We start from the raw sequence: 19,424 nt of genomic DNA, 5'->3' as shown, positions 1-19,424 counted from the left end.
TGAAAAAAAACATATGAAGGTGTTAGATCAGTTCAGCTAACAATACAGACTAGCTATCATAAAAATTGTGATGAACAGACGGAACTAAATCAGACCTGATCTACTACATCCCTGTCATCAACTGACACGTCACATACATGAGCGACCACTTGGGCTTCCACGCAGTGGTAGTAGAACACCGTGGCTGCCGTCGTGGAGAGCAGCTGCAGAGCAACCGGCAGAAGGAAGAAACCAAATACTACACCCAGCAGCCATACGTAGAATGTAAACAATAGCTCGTCTGACAAGGCAGCAGCAATGGTGTACACCGGGCAAATGGCGGCAGGAACGAGGCATGCGATGAGTGTCAGAACACCGGCTTCCTTCCTCCTCGCTTTCATGAGCCGCCACGCCAACCAGAGTGCCGGCGCTGCCCAGCGTCCTTCCGCCGATGACACGGCGATGCTCACCGGGATGACGGCGCCGAGGTGGATGTAGAGGACGAGAGCGGCGAGGAACAGTAGGGAGCCTAAGATGGACGCCATGCTTGAGCCGCCCACGAAGGCTGTCATGTGTGCCGCTAGGACGAGGAGAGTCGCGGTCGAGAGGTCGACGACGCCCATGAACATGGCGGTGATGAGTGGTCCTCTGATTTTCTCCGTGGTTGCCACCTCCCAGCCGAGCAGCTCGGTGAAGGAGAGCCGCTTGCCGGAGTAGGTCGTGCAGCCGGCGACAACCGCAACGACCTGCACGGTGAGCCTGCTCACGAGGTACGCAAGGTAGACGATGGCGTGACCTCGAATAAGGGAGTCGGTCGCTGTGGCTTGGCCTTGGCCATCATCGGTGGTGTTCTTTGGCGCGTAGACATGGACAAGGACGCCGGTCGCGAGGGAGTGGATGCTGTCCAAGGAGGGCGCGAGAGGGTTGACGTGGATGGCGGTGATGCCGAGGAAGATGAAGGTGTGGCAGAAGATTAGAAGGAAGATGGGTGCAAAGAGCCTGATGTTTCGGGTGGGGAGGATCATCGATTCCGCTATGAAGGTGATGCAAGGGGACGAAGACGAGGAGGAGCTCATTGCTGCTGTGCCGGCCATGGCACGCTGAGGCTGAGCTGCTAATAAGGGAGATAGATTTGTGTGTATATGAGATATGAGTGGTTGCTGCTTCGATAGAATTGATGGATGAATAAAACTGGTAGTAGTAGTCTGTGTGCAGTGAGCAGTGGATTTGGTGGTTGTAAACGTCGTCATTCATTGTCCACCATTGGTCTCAGGACGGCAGGGGTCCGTCAAGACTCAAGAGGCGACTTGGAATTTAGGGGCTGCCGGGCTGCAGGTCAGTCAACTCTCCTTTGTTTGACTATTGACTGTGATATGGCATTATTGTTGTTTTATCCGTATATATGAGGTACGGTAGTAGTGTGCGGTTAATCCCGCCTTTTCCCTCCCTTTTCTGTTCACTAATTCAACTCAAAATGGTTGCAAGTCTATGTTGATACTAGGTGATTCCCCGCGCTTTGCTGCGGGAATTACTAAGTAATTTTCAATGCATATTTTTTTAACAATTAAGTTAGGAATAAAAAGAGAAAAATAATGAAGCAGGAAGGTTTATCAGTACTTACCATGAAACAAATGATACCCACGTTTAACGTAAAATATATTGATAAATATATGTTAAATATTAAAAAAATAATAGATAAATTTGTTAAAATATTGTGCAAATGATGTAAAGGGTGATGATTGGCTATGTTTGCATGTTGATTTTTAGAATTAAATAAATTGTAGATGATATTGTATGGGTTGCATGAGGTTAAATATGCAATTATTGCTAGTGGGTGATAATGTGGCATGGTTGCATGTTGAGGTTTAGACTTAGTGGGTTATAATTTGTACAAAGTATAGATTGGTATACATTGGTAACTGGGGAACTAGACGATGGATGAAACACTACGGAATCACGGTTTGAAAACCGGACTAGGTTGATTTCAGTTGTGAGTTTCACATTTGTATCTCTCTCATTTATGCTGAGTACGCTTTCCAAACTTATAAAGCACATATTTTTTTAAAAAAATCTTTTATATAAATGCTTTTTAAAAATCATGTAGATCTATTTTTTTAAGATTGTATCGTAATAATTAATAGTCAATTAATCATATACTGTTGAATTTCCCTTGTTTCGCATGCCACGCAAATTTCATCGCGGAGGCTACATTGGAATGCATCCTAAATGTGTTGTGGATGGCACTCATTGAGTTTTGCAACCAGAGAATGAGGGAGGTGGTACTGGGGAACAAGGGTCCTCTCAAGTAAATACAGAGAACCCTATGCACAATGTTCTAGATTCACGCCTTCCGTTCGCTGTATTATTACTATTTGCAACAGTAGTCAACAATCTTGCACAAGAAAAAGGTTCTTTAGCGTTTTATATTAGTAGTTTGTCTGGATCATCCACGGTTGCTCAAGTGGTTAATAACCTAATGCCTCATTTTGCTGTCATTTTGCTTTACAGCAGAGTATTCAACTTCGACATTGGGGTCCAAGCGTGTACAGGTAGTTGGCACGTAGTAAATCCTTAAACAATGGCCTTACAACTAATATAATTCCATGTAGATTAAAAGTATTTATTGTTCTCTCATACTCATCAATCCCAAAATAAACAAACATAGTATAGAATGTACCCCAAAATAAACAAACGTAGTATAGAATGTACCCCAAAATAAACAAACATCTCAGTACTGCGAATCCAAGTACAAATTCCTCTAAATCCGTAAATAGATTCAGCATGTATCTATAAAGGTACACACGCAATACTTTATATACAACTAGTTATCGTGCACGTGCAAGGTACGTTTGGTTCTATATGTGTAGAGAGAGAACAATAGTGACCTGAAAAGGCGGTACACTCCATAAAAATCTCGAGATAAAAATAGAGTTTCATACACTATAGTAAAATGACAATTTGGATGATTAATTCCTATAAAACCCTTTCTGGTAAATCACACTACCTTCAAGCCAACAAAGGTACATGTATGTTCATAATGTACAAAGTAGACATTCCCATATTCCACACCAGATTATAACATAACAATGAAATCCATGGAAAAAAAAGATGCTTACATTCTTGTCAAGATTGACTGCATGAAAACATCAAGATTTGAATACAAAACACAAGCTAAAAACTCATAAGATAGACTTGGTAAAAAAAAGAGATGAAATTGTTACATGATATAATATAATTTTCAAAACATTACTCACAAACCAGTGGATATATTTGTTGTTTAACAAAGTTGCAATTGCACGGTATTTACTTTCTAGCAAGTAAAAGGAATTGAAATTTCATGTACTACAATATATGTTAAAACCTTTTTGAAAAATGGGGCTCAATTAATGTACCAATTTCAGTTAGCCCTATTCTGATAGCAGATGAGTGTAGCTGGGGTAACATATTGATATAAGTTTCCTGGACAATTAGTAGCAATTTGACAGGGTCATGTATACAAATACTCACAACTCCAATAGGAGTCTGCACTTAGAGCACTTTTTAATATTTGATAAAAAGGGGTAATATAGAGTCTAAATTTCTTTTAACTTCATATTTGGTACTGTAAGCTACTAAGCACACCTGCCCTCCTCATCGAAGTAGAAATAAAAAATTATGGAACTGGATAAATATTTCTAGAACAAGCGCTGCATAGTACACAATGATGGCACATACAAGATTTAAAAGAACCGTAAGAGCAATCGCAAAAAAAAAAAAGATGGGGAAAAATAATGTTAAGAGAAAGATGCTGGTGACCTTTGGCTACTTTAGGCTGCACAAGAGTAAATTCACTGCTCTACTAAATATTCTTACAAATTTATATTTATATTACATATATGTGTGTGTTGGTTCCTAATAATAAGCAAAGAAAAATAAACCAGTCATATCACCTTGGAACTAAATCAAAATATTTCCATTTGTACGTTATGCAATATATATATCATAGAAAATATTTTTGTTGAAAATACGAAAAGCTCTATTGTACATTTGTAATGCGTATCGAAGTTGTTAGTTCATTTGAGACAACGATTAAAAAAACACAAAAGTGCGTACATTATCAATTATATGGCATGGCACAGCGTCAAACCTTGCTCAATGAGGCACCAGCCCATTTTCCACGGACTTTTCTCTTTTGCCCCTCCCCTCTATCCTCTGTCTGTAAACCCAAACAGCTGCACTCAATGCTGGCATTGATAGAGTTAATATCCTTGACAAGCAAAGAAAGAGTAGTAGCAAAATATGTGCATGACTATGTATGGGTAGTTCATAGAAAAATTGCTATAAAAAACAAAAAAAGAAAATAGTGAGGTAGTTTGAATCTTTCCCTTGATGAAAATCAAAAAGTGAATAGAAGGAAATCAACTGTGGAGATTATGGGTACCACATACCCATATGGCATAGATATCCGATTGGTTACAGGGGATAGTTTATACATATAGAATATGTTTAGGAAAGGAGTCGGATATTATGTTAACTTGTATATCAAGGAAATATCCCGTAGTCCTAGTCGGTTATAATTGTAAATATCTGTTAGCCTAAGCCGTAAGGTATATGGGCTATGCATTGTAATCTCGGCTCCTCCTTCTATATAAGGAGGGGTCCGGGTGCTCCTAAGGGTATAACTTTTTCCCCAGATTATCACATCAATAATACACTCGGAGGAATATTTCCTCGGACAGGAGTAGGGTATTTCTTCTCATAGAGAAGGCCTGAACCTGTATAAACCTTTGTCTCTAGAGCCATCCACTATCCTAGCTTGGTTGCCACCCCCTTTTAGTATTGCCGAAATCTTGTTTTGATAGTTAGCGCGCCAGATATGGGAAGCGTCAAGTTTTTCGCCGACTAGTGTGATGGGATTCGTTTCGGGCATCGACGACTTCGCCTTCCCTCCCGGGCAGGCGTACCAGTTAGGCAGCCTTGACTTCATCACCGACAGCTTCGGCAAGATCTCTCTTCTCGACTCGGATTCAAACCAGTCGAGAAGAGATGACGGTTCGGCCCCGTTCGGTCTCCCGGACTCGGCTGAGATCTACTCTACGGTTTTCTCATCTGAGTTGGCTTCAAACCACTCGGATGGGACCTCTACGTTTTCATCTTCAAGATTAGATCAAGACGGCGCAGTTTATCCACTAATCATGATGCGGCTACCAAATGATCTAGCTGCTGTTTTCGGTTCAAGAGCGCCTTCTCCCCACAAGCCTAGGTCTGACTCAGCTTCAACCACAGTCGGATCTTTCTCCAGGTAAGTCGGCGTAATCCTTCAACGACTCGGATCGTGTTATACAGAAGAAATTGAAGAATACCTCAGCACTCCAAGCATTGATTCTCATGCTCCGACTGAGAATATCGACTACGGTGACTTCGATGACGAATATGACTTCAACAATTTTGACGATTACGACGACCTTGATGAAGTCTTTGGTGACAACTATGAAGACGACTACACTCCTCTCTTTTTTAGCGTTTTTATGGCCGACAATGAGACGGAAGAACAGCTCCTTGCGCGTGAAGCCAATGAGGAATGAGCATGTCAAGAAGCCGAGCGACTCAGGCTGGAGCGGGAACGGCAAGAGCAAGGGCAAGCCAGATTGCGGCGTGAGAAGCAAGAGGGCGAGCGGCTAGCGAGAGAGGCTGAGGAACGAAGGCTACGTGCTTTGGCATCTGGGTGTCGAGCACATGAGTTGATTGGACAACAGAACATCGATGGCACTAATGTGTTTTGTACCCCACAGCAGAATGCGGTTACAGCAATCACGCTCTTGGATACCCTCATGGCAACTGGAGCAACAGAAAATGTTGCTCAAATTCTCAATCAAACAGAGACGATGATTGCTGCGTCGGTCCCAATTGGCTCGCGAAGTACTCGGCAGCCCTCTGCTTCAGTTCGTACACCATCTGGCAGTCGGGTTTCACCTCCCCGATCTTGGGATTATCATCAACCAAGTCTCAGCGTTACCAAGTCAAGATCGCCGCACGAGGGCAGGGCTCACCGGGAGCAATCCGTTCACTCTTCTGCTGACAGACATCGAGAGCGTCGTGCCGACCATGAACGGCCTTGCTCCCCTCGACAATGGCAGCCTGTTGACCTACGTGACACCCTCAACCGTCACCGAGCAGAAAGAGACGACCGACGACGCCCCCACACACTGGATCGCTATGACGCGAACGATGAAGGAGTTGCTGCCTTTACAAGCGACCTGCGTCGAGTGGATTTGCCAGCTGGCTTCAAGCCAACTAGTATCGAGAAGTATGACGGCAAAACTGACCCCGAGTCATGGCTCACTGTCTACACTCTCGTAATCCACACAAAAGGAGGAGGTAGAAAGGCAATGGTGAATTATCTACTGGTTGCTAGCTGATTCGGCCCGGAACTGGCTCGCTGTGTTACCACGAGGCACAATCGGTTCTTGGGGCGAGCTCCATGACCACTTCATCGCCAATTTTCAAGGCACATTCGAGCGGCCAAGTACTCACTTCGAACTTTACAACATGATCCAGAGACCTGATGAATCTCTTAGGGACTATATTCAGCGTTTTTCTGAGCAACGTAACAAGATCTCCGACATCACCGATGACAACATCATTGCTGCGTTTACCAAAGGGGTTTGCAACGACCTACTTGTCGGTAAGTTTGGACGCAAGCCTCCTAGGACGGTCAAGCAAATGTTCGAAAAGGCCAACAAGTACGCCAAGTCAGATGATGCTGTCCAAGCCTCCAAGCAGTCGGGCAGCAGCTAGAAATCCAAGAAGGACGGTGGCAACAATGGGGCAAGTGGAAGCGGAACCAGTCACAAGGATCGCAAGCGTAAGCCCGAGCATCTAGTGGCTACAACAACACATTCGTCATACCAAAGACCGCATGTCAGTACTTACGACAAGATCATGAATGGCCCATGTTCGCATCATACAAACTCTCCAAGCACGCTGCGAAGGACTGTTTCATCTACAAGCGATTTGCCGAGCAATATGCTTCGCAACTTAAGAAGCCAACTGACGGAGAGTAGAGTATTTCAACTCAGAAGAAAGATGTCGCTGATCAAGGACCCCCTGGTTTTCAAGACCACCGGAAAGAGCTAAATCATATCTTCGCGGGGCCGTCTAAGAGGAAACAGAAGCTAACCGACAGGGAGATCAACATCGTCCAGCCAGAAACACCTCAATATCTTTGATGGTCTGAAGTTCTAATCAAGTTTGACTGCTCGGGTCATCCCGACCGAGTGGTCCACCCGGGGCGGTACCCCCTAGTATTAGACCCAGTGGTTCACAATGTCAAGCTCAAGCGTTCTCTTATTGATGGTGGTAGTGCACTCAATATCCTCTTCGCCAAGACTCTAGACGAGATGCAAGTCCAAAGGACTGAGTTGCGACCGAGTAGTGCGCCCTTTCATGGAGTCATCCCGGGGTTGTCATCTACGCCACTCGGCCAGATCACTCTGCCGGTTACTTTCGGCACTCGGGAGAACTTTCGTATAAAGAATGTTTGTTTTGAGGTCGTTGACTTCGAAACGGCTTATCACGCTATACTTGGGCGCCCGACGTTAGCCAAATTTATGGATGTCCCACACTACACCTACATGATGATGAAGATGCCAGGGCCACAAGGAGTCATATCTCTGCGAAGCGATATCAAGCAAGCCGTCACCTGCGACAAGGAAAGCTGCGAGATGGCTCGAACTCGCGAGATAGCACTCGGCCGTGAAGAAATCAGACTAGCTGCATCAACATCGGCTGAGGGTGAAGTGCCTGCTACCAAGTTACCCAAGACCGGAGAAGGCGACACGAAGACCAAGAAAATTCCCCTTGATCTATCTGATCCTACCAAAATTGTTGTAATAGGCGCTGAGATAGATTGTAAATAGGAAAGCGCGCTTATCACCTTTCTTCAAGCTAATAAAGATATCTTTGCGTGGAAACCATGTGATATGCCTGGTATTAATTCCTAGAGAGGTGATTAGCACTTCTTAAATGTTAACGAGGGACATTTAACTCATTGCCACTTTTAAGATGTGGCAATTAATTATTTGCCACTCGTTGTCTATGACATATGGGCCCTCATGTGTCTATGACATGTGGGTCCAGTGGCAAATAATTTAGCACCACTCGTAAGAGTGGCAAATAGTTAATTATTCCTGTTAATGAAGATGCTATACCTATAAAGCAACGACTCTGCCGTTTCGCACAAGACAGGAAGGATGCAATCAAGGAAGAGTTGACCAAGCTATTAGCAGCAGGCTTCATCAAGGAAGTCTTTCATCCAGAATGGCTAGCTAATCCGGTTCTAGTTCGGAAGAAAGCAGGGCAATGGCGCATGTGTGTTGACTACACGGATCTCAACAAGTCATGCCTTAACGATCCCTTTGGATTGCTTCGTATTGACCATGTAGTTGATTCAACAGCTGGCTGCGAGTTACTCAGCTTTTTGGATTGCTACTCAGGATATCACCAGATCAGCTTGAAGGAGTCTGACTGCTTGAGGACTTCATTCATCACGTCGTTCGGTGCCTACTACTATATCACTATGCTGTTTGGTTTGAAGAACACCGGAGCAACTTATCAACACGTGATTCAGAGATGTTTTTCAACTTAGATTGGCCGTAATGTGGAAGCTTATGTGAACTATGTCATAATCAAGACCAAGCACAAGGATGACTTGATCGTTGATTTGGAAGAGACCTTTGCTAGCATACGTGCGTTCAGGATGAAATTCAACGAGAAGAGGAAGGCCATGCTAAAAAAGTTCAACGACCGATCTACTTAGTTAGCGAGGTTCTCGTCGACTCCAAGACAAGATATCCTCAGGTACAAAAGTTGTTATATGGCATTTTAATTACCGTCAGGAAATTGGCCTATTATTTCCAAAGTCACTCGGTCAAGGTGGTCACATCTTTTCCACTCGGCGATATTCTTCATAATCGTGAGGCGACTGGTCGAATTGCAAAGTGGGCTTTGGAGTTGATGTCTTTGGACATATCATTCAAGCCACGTACTTCGATCAAATCTCAAGCCTCAGCGGATTTTTTCGCTGAGTGGTCTGAGTGCCAGGAAGACACACCTGCAGAAAACTTGGAGTACTGGACTATGCATTTCGACGGGTCGAAAAGAATTTCAGGCACTGGGCTGGGGTTGTATTAATTTCCCCGACTGGAGAGCAGCTTAGCTATGTGTTGTGGATTCATTTTTCAGCGTCCCATAATGTAGCTGAGTATGAAGCATTACTTCATGGATTTAGGATTGCTGTGTCTTTAGGGATACGGCGCCTAGCAGTTCGTGGTGATTCTCACTTAGTTGTTAATCAAGTTATGAAGGATTGTTCCTATCTCGACGATAATGTGGCTGCCCACCGACAAGAAGTTCGCAAGCTTGAAGACAAATTCAATGGTTTGGAGTTAACTCATGTGCTTAGGAATAACAATGAAGCAATAGACAGATTGGCTAACTTTGGATCTAAAAGGGAAGCATCACATTCTGATGTTTCTATTAAGCATCTTTATGAGCCGATTGCACCGAAGAAGAATAAGATTGAGGATGAATAGGCCAAGGAAGTTGGAATGATTGACGCCGACTGGAGAGAGCCAATTATTAAATTTTTGACTCAGCAAGAACTTCCTTAAGACAAGAATGAAGCGTAACGTATTTCTCGACGTAGCAAACTTTATGTTATGGTTGAAGCTGAGTTATACAAGAAAAGCCCGTCTGGTATTTTACAACATTGTGTTTCTCTCGATGAGGATAGACAATTGCTACAAGACATTCATTTGGGAGTTTGAGGAAATCATGCTGCAGCATGCACATTAGTCGGCAAGGCATACCGATAGGGTTTTTTCTAGCCTACAGTGGTGACCGATGCTGAGAATATCGTGCGGACATGTGAAGGTTGTCAAGTTTTTTGCTAGACAGACTCATTTGCCAGCTCAAGAGTTACAAACTATTCCACTGTCATGGCCGTTTGCTGTTTAGGGGCTGGATATGTTGGTCCTTTCAAGAGGGCAACAGGTGGCCTTACTCATCTTTTTGTGGAAGTTGACAAGTTTTGCAAACGGATTGAAGCTAAACCAGTGGTTACTATTACAGCCGACAAAGCTCGTGATTTCTTCATCAATATCGTGCATCGGTTTGGCGTGCCTAATCGTGTTCTTACGGATAATGGAACTCGGTTCACTAGTGGTGTTTTTAAAGACTTTTGTGAATACTTTGGCATCAAGATCTATTATGCTTCTGTAGCGCATCCTACGAGTAATGGTCAGGTTAAGCGTGCCAATGGCACCGCCAATCTCATCTATTGCAACGAATCGTTATACTATAGCAATGACGGAATATTGTTGCGATAGAACCTTGTAAGTTGCAATGATTTATGGTGTTTGTTGCAATATCTAAGTATCATTGCAACGATTCAGGTTTGCGTTGCAATACCTAAAGACTTATTTGCAATGATTTAGGTTTGCGCTGCAATACCTATAGACTCATTTGCAACAATGTAGTTTTGCGTTGCAATATATATGTCTCTAATAATAACGCTCTAAATTCGTTGCGACATGGATAACTGTTGCAACGATAACAAAAAGCGCGACAATATCGTCACCCTAATTACAACGCAAATATATTTGTTGCGATATATCTGACTTATTGCAACAAGAAAAAATTTAAATCGCAACACTACACAATTAGTGGTAATATGCCCCCTTATCGCAACCAAATTATAGTACGGTCGCAATAACCCCTAAGTACTGTAATGAAAATCACGTTGTTGCATCAAATTTAGTGGCATTAGCCCGAAAACCTTGTAGTGATCTCTCAAGTGCACACCAATGGTCATATCCCAGATTAGAGGTAAAACGGCTCAATTTGCTAACAGTAAAGGAGATATTAGGCAAAGTTGCACTAGCTAATTACATAAGTGAGCCAATTATTTGGGAGTAGTCCAATTGATTCCTATCAATTCTCTTGTTCTTGCGAATCAATAAACTAGGATTATAAAGTGTTGGAGAAAAGAGACTTAACGTCAATATAGCCAAAGCGACTCAAGATCTTTCCCACATAATGGGATTGCAAGAGTATAATTCCATCCTCACCTCTAATTAGATTAATGTTCAAAATAACATCAGCTACTCCCAAATTCTTCGTATCAAAATTTTGAGACAAGAATGATTTAACGTCCCAAAGATCAGTATGTCATCAATATATAAGCACAGAATAAGTTCCTCACCTCGATAATATACACATTTATTTGTCTCATTGATTACAAATGATGCATATGTCAATGTTCTATAATATTTCTCATGCCACTACTTTGGAGCTAGTTTTATACCATACAAAGATTGAACAACATGCACATTTTGCCTTCTTGACCTTCTACTACAAAACCATCAGGCTGATCCATATAAATCTCAACTCCTTATATAGCTCTCCATTAAGAAAAGTTGTTTTAACGTTTATCTAATGAACGAGATGACCATGTCTAGGGTTGGCAACGATTTCTCCACTTGGCCTGGCCCCAAAGCAACGAACGGAGTGAAATCATCCCCCGGTTCTGCCCCCTCCGGGTATCCGACCCCTGACTAGGGGCCCATATGGTCAATCAGCTAGTGGAGAAGAAGCATATTTGAGCGGATGGGGTTGCAGCGATGAGGATCCCTATAGTGATGAGGACACAACTAGCTTGGATATAACCATGACTATCTTATGTATTTATCAACCAAAGGTGCATATGTTCTATATTAGATTTACTTGTTATATATTTGAACAAACGCTGCTATACAATGGGTTTTGTGTGTTTTCATTTGCAGAGGTACTTGCTTGGCGAAGGAAAAGAGACCGAACTTAACGAATGCATGGAAGATCAAAGAAGTTGATATGGGACCAAATCAAGACCTTCCAAAAGTCTACTTCTGCTTCACCACGTCACTTTTGGTCCATAGAATACAAGAGATAAAGTTCTACATGTTTTGGATTTGGATTCGGGCCTCCTGACAGCATCAACTTCAAACGGACTGTTTATCAATATCTATCGAGTTGTGTCGCGACTCCGCCCAAATCAACTGTTTATCGATACCTATCGGAAGATTGGGAACCCTAGTCCACATCAGTTGGTATCAGAGCGTGGTTGCCCATTAGGTAATTTATCTTCCCATAACCAGAAAATTGCCACACAAAAATATTTATTCTTTACCTAGACAATTTGAGCCGTTGCATTGTTCTATTAGATTTAGCTTTGTTGAATACTAGATTGCATCGTCATGCCGAGTGCTGGTTTAGTTTTAGATTTAATTTTTTTAGTTTTGAGTATTGCATCTGTTCATCACTTAGATCTAAGTTTGATCACTCAAGTCTGAGTTGTACGTCAGTTTTGGGTCCAGTTTTGTATCTCGTCGGTTGTTGCCGGGACCTTGAAAAATCGAATCTACTCATCACAGGGTTTCCGTTTTTATAGTTTTCACAAGTTTTCATTGGTCGGTTGTGAAAGTTCAAGTGCCATTGATTTGGTTTTGATGATTAATAACAAATTCAATTATGTGAGACTAATGTTTTTATAAGCATTTCTTTGCCTAGTCTCATGTGGATATGAAAGTGGAGTGTTGGTGGACCTAAATCACAAGGATGAAATGCATGGAGATCAAGCTATATGTATCACTCTTTCTCTTCATATACATATTGATATGTTCGTATATAATATTTCCACGTGATTGGCATATGCATGTGAGACTAATATTTTGTTTGAGTATTATCTCTTATTTAGTCTATTTACATTGAGAACGTGGAGATGATTAAGGTATGTTTTGATTTTAATATCTATATTTGAGAAATGCCTTCTATTCTTGTATAGGATAAGCTCTCAATGTTTAATATCTTGTTATGCATACTCTTGCTTTACACAAATATTTTGTATGCATACATTTAGGGGGAGCAAATCCTATACTTTAGTTATACATGTAATCGATCCAAGTTATTCACCTTCATTTAATTGGGATCTTTACATTTGAACATATATTTGAGTATATGACAATTGTGGTGTTGATTAATACTCATCATTTATTCATATCCTTTTACACATGCGATCGGTTGGTCAACATGTGGAGGTTGACAACCGGATCATTGGGACTAATAATTTTATTGAGTTGAATGAAAGAAATAGGTCCCAAGGATTACAAAGGTGTTGATGCTCAAGTGATATCATTACACCTAACAATACCAAGAATGACAAAGTGAAGATATTGAAGATGTGTGATACGAAGTGGCTATTATGGCAAGACGGTGAAGGGCAAGCGATGCTCGGTCGCGATGGACCATGCGGCGGTGAAGGGCAAGCAAGGGGCTTAGCACCGAAGAACCAAATCCGGTGGTGAAGGGCAAGTGACGGCTTTGTCATGATGGACCGTGAGAGACCATTTGAAGCTACAAGTAACCGCATCAATCATTTGAAGAATATATGGTAAAACGGTATCGGCATTGGCGTCCCTCAAGACAATGAAAGAAAGATGGAAAAAAGGCATTCCTAATGGTATAATTATCTTCTTGTTTACATTTGAGTTTAGGAATGTCGTACTATTAAGAGGGATGCAACGTCGAGGTGTTTGTGTATGTCTCGGTGCTCAAAGTGACCTATCATAGTGCTACCTTGAGAGAAACCCAAGCTTTAACCTATCCTTTGAGTGGTTTTAGACCTTGTTTTTGGTTGAGTTGGGTAGTCCTCTGAGTGAGCTTTCCATAGAGTCCAAGTTCATCAAAAACGGACTCCCGAGCGAAAAGTTATAGTCGTTTTACTCTGTGCTTTTCGGAAAGTCCGAAAAATTACCGGAAACTCCGAAAATTTTTCGGACAACTCCGAAAATTTTCGGACATTCCGAAAACGGCTGTGAATCTGAGATTTGCTTATGTAAGTTTTCGGACTTGTCTGAAAATGCTTTTCGGAAACTCCGAAAATTACAGTCTTGGCCTCCAACGGCTAGTTTTTTGAGGGGCTCGGGTATATAAACTTCTCCACCCCTCCTTTGAGTGGCTGCTGCTCTTGGGGAGTTTTAGACACATCCAAAGCCAAATAGCCCTCCCCATTTCCCTACCTTTGTGGTGCCTCTTTGTGAGGGGGATTTGAGAAGGGGAGAGAGTTGGATTGAGTGATTGAGGAGTTGAGAGCTAGTGAGCTTCACTCCATCCTTTGTGGTGCCTCTTTGTGAGAGGGATTTGAGAAGTGGAAAGAGTTGGATTGAGTGATTGAGAAGTTGAGAGCTAGTGAGCTTCACTCCACACTTTGAGCACTCGAGTTCATAGCAAGCAAATCTTCGATTGTGTTTGTTACTCTTGGGGACTAAGGTCTCCCAGACGGTTAGGCGTCGCCGGTGAGCACCCAAGGTTGTGGTGTGCCACGGAAAGTTTGTGAAGGCTTCGATTTCGCTTCCGCAAGGGAAGAAATCAAGAGTGAAACCGAGGAGTGCATTTGTGCAACCTCGTGAGGAAAGGGTCGAAATAGGCCCGGCCCTTGTGGCTCCTCAACGGAGACATAGGATCCGTGGATCCAAACTCCGGGAAACAAATCACGCGTCTCCTCTCTTGGTTTGCCCATTTGTGCATTCTCTCATATTATGCTTGAACTTGTTTTTACCCGATCTACTTGCATGCTTAATTGATTTAGTTGGTGACCTTATATCTTGTTTAGATACCTTATTTGTCACCTTTTGATTCATATACATTTTGTTTATTTGAGCTACAAGTTCATAGCCAGTGTTTTATTACATTATCCGCCAAACTTTTCGATTGAGACCGGAACTTCCAATCTCATATCGGAAGTTCTTATTTGAACCGAAAGTTCTTATCGTTCTAATATGCTATGAAGTTGTGATACATTTTAGGAACGCCTATTCACCCCCCTCTAGGCGACATTAAGGTTCTTTCAGGTTGTGAAGTTGCATGATTGCATGAAGGGGTAGGGTTTCCTTTACCGTACCGTGTGTGTCTTGTTCACGTGAGAAAGAACATGAGAAAATATAGATTGGTTTCGGTTGGTTGCTAATATAATAGATTGGTTTTCCTAATTTTTCACGTGGGACCACTCCAAAACCAAGCCGAATCATACAGTTGACCGAACCCTCCCATCCTCACGTTATTTTCCATGTTATTTTCTCCACGGAGAGGCGAACCTCTATTACATCTTAGAGAAATTCTTTCTGTTATGTCGGTTTTGAGATATTTTGGTGAAAACGGAACCTATGTGATGTGAGCATTCCATTACTGAGGTGATCTAGTTTTAGTTTTGCGCTTTGCATTTGAGTCCCTGTACTGTTCATATTTACATTTGAGTCCCTAGTTGAGGTCATTGATCGGTTCCTACTAAAAAAAGAAAAGGCAGAAAGGTGCAAAGAAAAAAAAAGAAAAAAAAGCCGCACCTAAAAAAAATTAAAAAAGGCAGAAAGGTGCTTAAAAAAGCCACACCAGAAAGAAGAAGAAAAAAAATCAATCATCTTTTGAGTATGGTTTGAGAGTGTAGAGTTGTACATTGATTCATATCTAGTCGTTAGTGTTGTCGGGTGCTTGCTTGAGCTAGAGTTGAGTCTAAGCTAGGCCAATACATTGACTTGTACTTTGAACTATTATTCAACCTTGCATTTTCTGATTAGCACAATTGCATTCCTTTGCTACTATATATTGTGCTTCCCAAGCTTCACATATATACTTCTGGCCAGCACCACTTTAATCCTTGCAATCGCCACATCATGTCCTTCAATGTGTCATGAACCAACCACAAGTTATGCCGTCCTTAGCATTGTTGGTAAGACACTCGTAAGAGCTTGGTAAGGTGCTCCATTTGGCTGAGTTGTTGAGAGGCACCACTACACCGCGTAGCAGATTATTAGGAATAACCTTCACTGTTTATTGTTGTTTTTGTGTTTGCAATGACAGGTATGAGTGGCGCTCAAAATCAGCGATACCAACAAGGTAACAATAATCGTGTGTCCGATGATTTTTATGCTAAGGTTAAGTTTAAAATACCATTTTTTTGGGGGTTATTATGACGCTGAGAAATACCTTGATTAGGAGATGACAATAGAGCAAAAGTTCAGGGTAAGACCATAGGTAACCACGTACCTAGAATGCCACACCAAAATACACTAAAAAACAAAGTCCCAAAATTATTAGAAATTTCAGCAGAGTCTTCTCTAAAAATACGGACATCCACGACAGACAGTTATAAGGTATATTTACTAAAATCGATAACCTCGAATATATAGACTTTTTTACCGATTTGTATTAAATAACCTATAGCAGTTCCCTTACTGTTTTATACGTAACTCGCAAACCATCTATTGGAATCTAGCAAATAATATAACTTTGGATATCTAGACAAAATTCTCTGCAACTTTCATGTTGGGAGGAAAATCAGATTATGCCTCTGTAAATCCCAGATTAAGAAAAACTAATCGCTGTCCTGATTTCCGGACCCGGTCAGCAGTATTTTTGTTGTTTCTTCCAAACCGTTTATCGGAATTGAGTGAAACAAGAGCCGTTAGAAAGATATCGACGATGACTACAAACTTTATTTAGGACAACTAAGCTGATTCCTGATGGTTTAATACCAGATTTGAATATACGGTTTCAGCCTATATTCAAGCACCTCAAAAATTGCACGAGCAGCTATCGAATCAAATTCTATTTGAATCTTATACTTCTAGGGACTAAAGAGAAATTTCCTTTGCAGTGGAGGAGCACTACCTTGCGACAAATTTCCCTAATTTGCGAAATCGCTGAAATTCCTCAACGTTGCTCTGCTTTTCCTTTCCTTCTTCCTCCTGTACACCCTCTCGGTACCCTTCTCTCTGATCAAGCAGCAGCAACAGCAGCAGGGCCACGTTAGGATCAACAGCAGCAGCAAGGAACAAGCAACAGCAACAGCAGCTCGGCAGCAGCCGCAGCAGCACAGGCCGCAGCAACACAGATCGGCAACAATAGAAGAAGGAGCAGCAGCAGGAACTCACCGGGAAGAAGGAAAACGGAAAGGAAACGCCGGTTGTGATGGATGACGACGGCTGCGGCCTCCAGCTATGGCCGTGGCGGCGGCGCAAAGACGGCGACAGCAACCGGGTCGACAGCGGCAGCGGCAAGGGCGCAGGACGGAAGGTGTGGTGGCGGCTAGGGTTGGCTGCAGGAGCGTTGCCCTTTTATTTCCCCTTTTTTTATTATTATAAAGAGACTAAAAAGTAGATCAACGGCCCACATCGTTTCAATCCCGGGGACTTCGCTCTATCTCCGATTTCTATAAACTTGTAGTCTATTTTGCACTACTCCACGAGCTCTACACATCCACGGTTCCTGATCGCCTATTCGAATAACGGTTTAAAAATTGATCTTTTGCGCGTTTGTGGTAATATTCCCTGGGGCATTACATTCTTCCCCCCTTCAATCGAATTCGCTCTCGAATACTCTAGAACACGGGGTATTATATTCGTCCCTCCTTCAATCGAATTCGCCCTCGAATTCGTCTAGTTATACCTTGGACAAGTATGGAATGGAACTCATAGGTAGGACTTATATAACTCACCAGACGTGAAGAACTATGGATACTTCTCCCGCATCTGTGACTCAAGTTCCCATGTGGCTTCTCGCTTGGTCTGGTGCGTCCAAAGAACCTTGACATACTTGATAGTTATATGCCTGAGCACCCTCTCAGATTCCACCAATATTCTTACAGGGCGAGACTCAAATGTCAAATCTTGCTCAATGGTCACCGGCTCTATGGTGATATGATGTTCAGGGTCTCTCAAATATTTTCTCAACACGGAAATATGGAATACATCATGTACACCTTTCATGGACTCTGGTAACTCAAGGCGATACGCTAGGATTCCAACTCTTTCCACTATCAAGAATGGACCAATATACCTGGGGCTGAGTTTGCCTTTTGTTCCAAATCTCACAACACCTTTGGAAGGAGATACCTTTAGAAGTACTTGATCGCCCACTTCAAACTCTAATTCCGGTCTTCTGACATCGGCGTAGCTCTTCTGCCTACTTTGAGCTGCAAGCATGTGTTGTCGTATTTTTGCTATCCGTTCTGTGGTCTGTTGAACCCAATCGGGTCCTAACATAGCTCTCTCCCCTATGGAATCCCAACACAATGGGGATCGACACTTTCTTCCATAAAGTGCCTCATATGGTGCCATTCGAATGCTAGCATGGAAACTATTGTTATAAGCAAATTCTACAAGTGGCAAATGATCCTCCCAACTGCCTTTCCATGAAAGGATACATGATCTCAACATATCCTCTAAAGTTTGAATAGTCCGCTCAGATTGACCATCAGTCTGAGGGTGAAAAGCCGTACTGAATTTCAATTGAGTATCAAATGCCTCTTGCACAGAATCCCAGAACTTAGAAGAAAACTTAGCATCCCTATCATAAACAATCGAGCGAGGCACACTATGTAACCTCACTACCTCGCGTGTATAGATCGGTGCCAAGTCACTCGCAGAATAAGTGATGCGGATAAGAATGAAATGTGCCACCTTACTCAGATGATCTACAACCACCCAGATGACGTCCTTTCCTTGTGGAGTTCGAGGAAGCCCAACCACGAAATCCATAGCAATATCATCCCAAGGCCATACAGGAACTTCCAATGATTGTAACTTTCCAATAGGACTCTTATGTTCAGCCTTTACTCGCTGACATTCCCCACATGATGCCACGTACTTGGCCACATCCACTTTCATCCTCTTCCACCAATAGATCTTCTTCAGATCATGATACTTCTTGTTCTCCCCAGGATGCACAGTATATGGTGTTCGGTGTGCTTCTCGCAAAATCTCTTCCTTGACTTCAGCTTTCTGTTGAACACATAAACGCCCATGGAATCGCACAGCTCCCAAGGAATCCAAAGTGAAATCTCCAATTTTTCCTTCCTTTACGCGTTTCTTAACTTGTTGTAGCAACTGATCGTGTTGTTGGGCCTCTAGCACTTGTTGGGGTATGGCGGACTCAAGAATGACTCGTGACTCGGTACTCGCCACTCCGGCATAACAATAGGAGATATCCATCCGTTCAAAATCAGTTATCAAACAACTCACGGTTGGAGGAATGACCTTACGGCTTAAAGCATCTGCAACCACATTCGCCTTACCAGGTGTATATTGAATGTTGAGGTCGTAATCTTTAATCAACTCCAGCCACCTCCTCTGTCTTAAGTTCAAATCCTTCTGAGTGAAGATGTATTTCAGACTCTTATGATCAGTGAAAATATCACAAGATTCTCCATACAGGTAGTGCCTCCAAATTTTGAGAGCAAAGACCACTGCTGCAAGCTCAAGATCATGAGTGGGGTAATTCTGCTCATGCTTCTTTAACTGCCTAGACGCATAAGCTATAACATTGCCCTCTTGCATAAGAACACAACCAAGGCCTACTCGTGAAGTGTAGCGCCCGTT

At 42.5% G+C, this 19,424-nt stretch overlaps 1 protein-coding gene and 1 long non-coding RNA gene across 4 annotated transcripts; both read right to left on the bottom strand.

Moving 5' to 3' along the window:
* Positions 1-1,141, bottom strand: LOC136351667 (uncharacterized). Its single transcript, XM_066303928.1, has one exon. It carries the CDS (start codon positions 1,071-1,073, stop codon positions 90-92), a length of 984 nt encoding a protein of 327 aa, XP_066160025.1. The 5' UTR covers positions 1,074-1,141; the 3' UTR covers positions 1-89.
* A 1,429-nt stretch (positions 1,142-2,570) lies between these two features.
* Positions 2,571-17,135, bottom strand: LOC136351876 (uncharacterized). Of its 3 annotated transcripts, XR_010735136.1 has the most exons (4): positions 16,980-17,135; positions 16,717-16,820; positions 4,106-4,202; positions 2,571-2,864 (listed from the first exon to the last, which is right to left on the bottom strand). It is a non-coding gene; the product is annotated as an uncharacterized lncRNA (long non-coding RNA). The 3 variants fall into 3 exon arrangements; XR_010735135.1 differs by lacking the exon at positions 2,571-2,864 and having other exon boundaries at positions 3,039-4,202; XR_010735134.1 differs by lacking the exons at positions 2,571-2,864; positions 4,106-4,202 and having other exon boundaries at positions 16,511-16,820.
* Between the last annotated feature and the right edge of the window lie 2,289 nt (positions 17,136-19,424).

This window comes from Oryza sativa, chromosome 9 (genome assembly GCF_034140825.1).
Source record: "Oryza sativa Japonica Group chromosome 9, ASM3414082v1".
Taxonomy (NCBI): domain Eukaryota; kingdom Viridiplantae; phylum Streptophyta; class Magnoliopsida; order Poales; family Poaceae; genus Oryza; species Oryza sativa.
The sequence above is the reverse complement of the archived record's forward strand: the minus strand, read 5'-3'. Positions and strand labels throughout refer to the sequence as shown.

Coding starts and splice junctions, on each gene's coding strand:
- LOC136351667 (XM_066303928.1), bottom strand. CDS start 1,073: ATGGCCGGCACAGCAGCAATGAGCTCCTCCTCGTCTTCGTCCCCTTGC.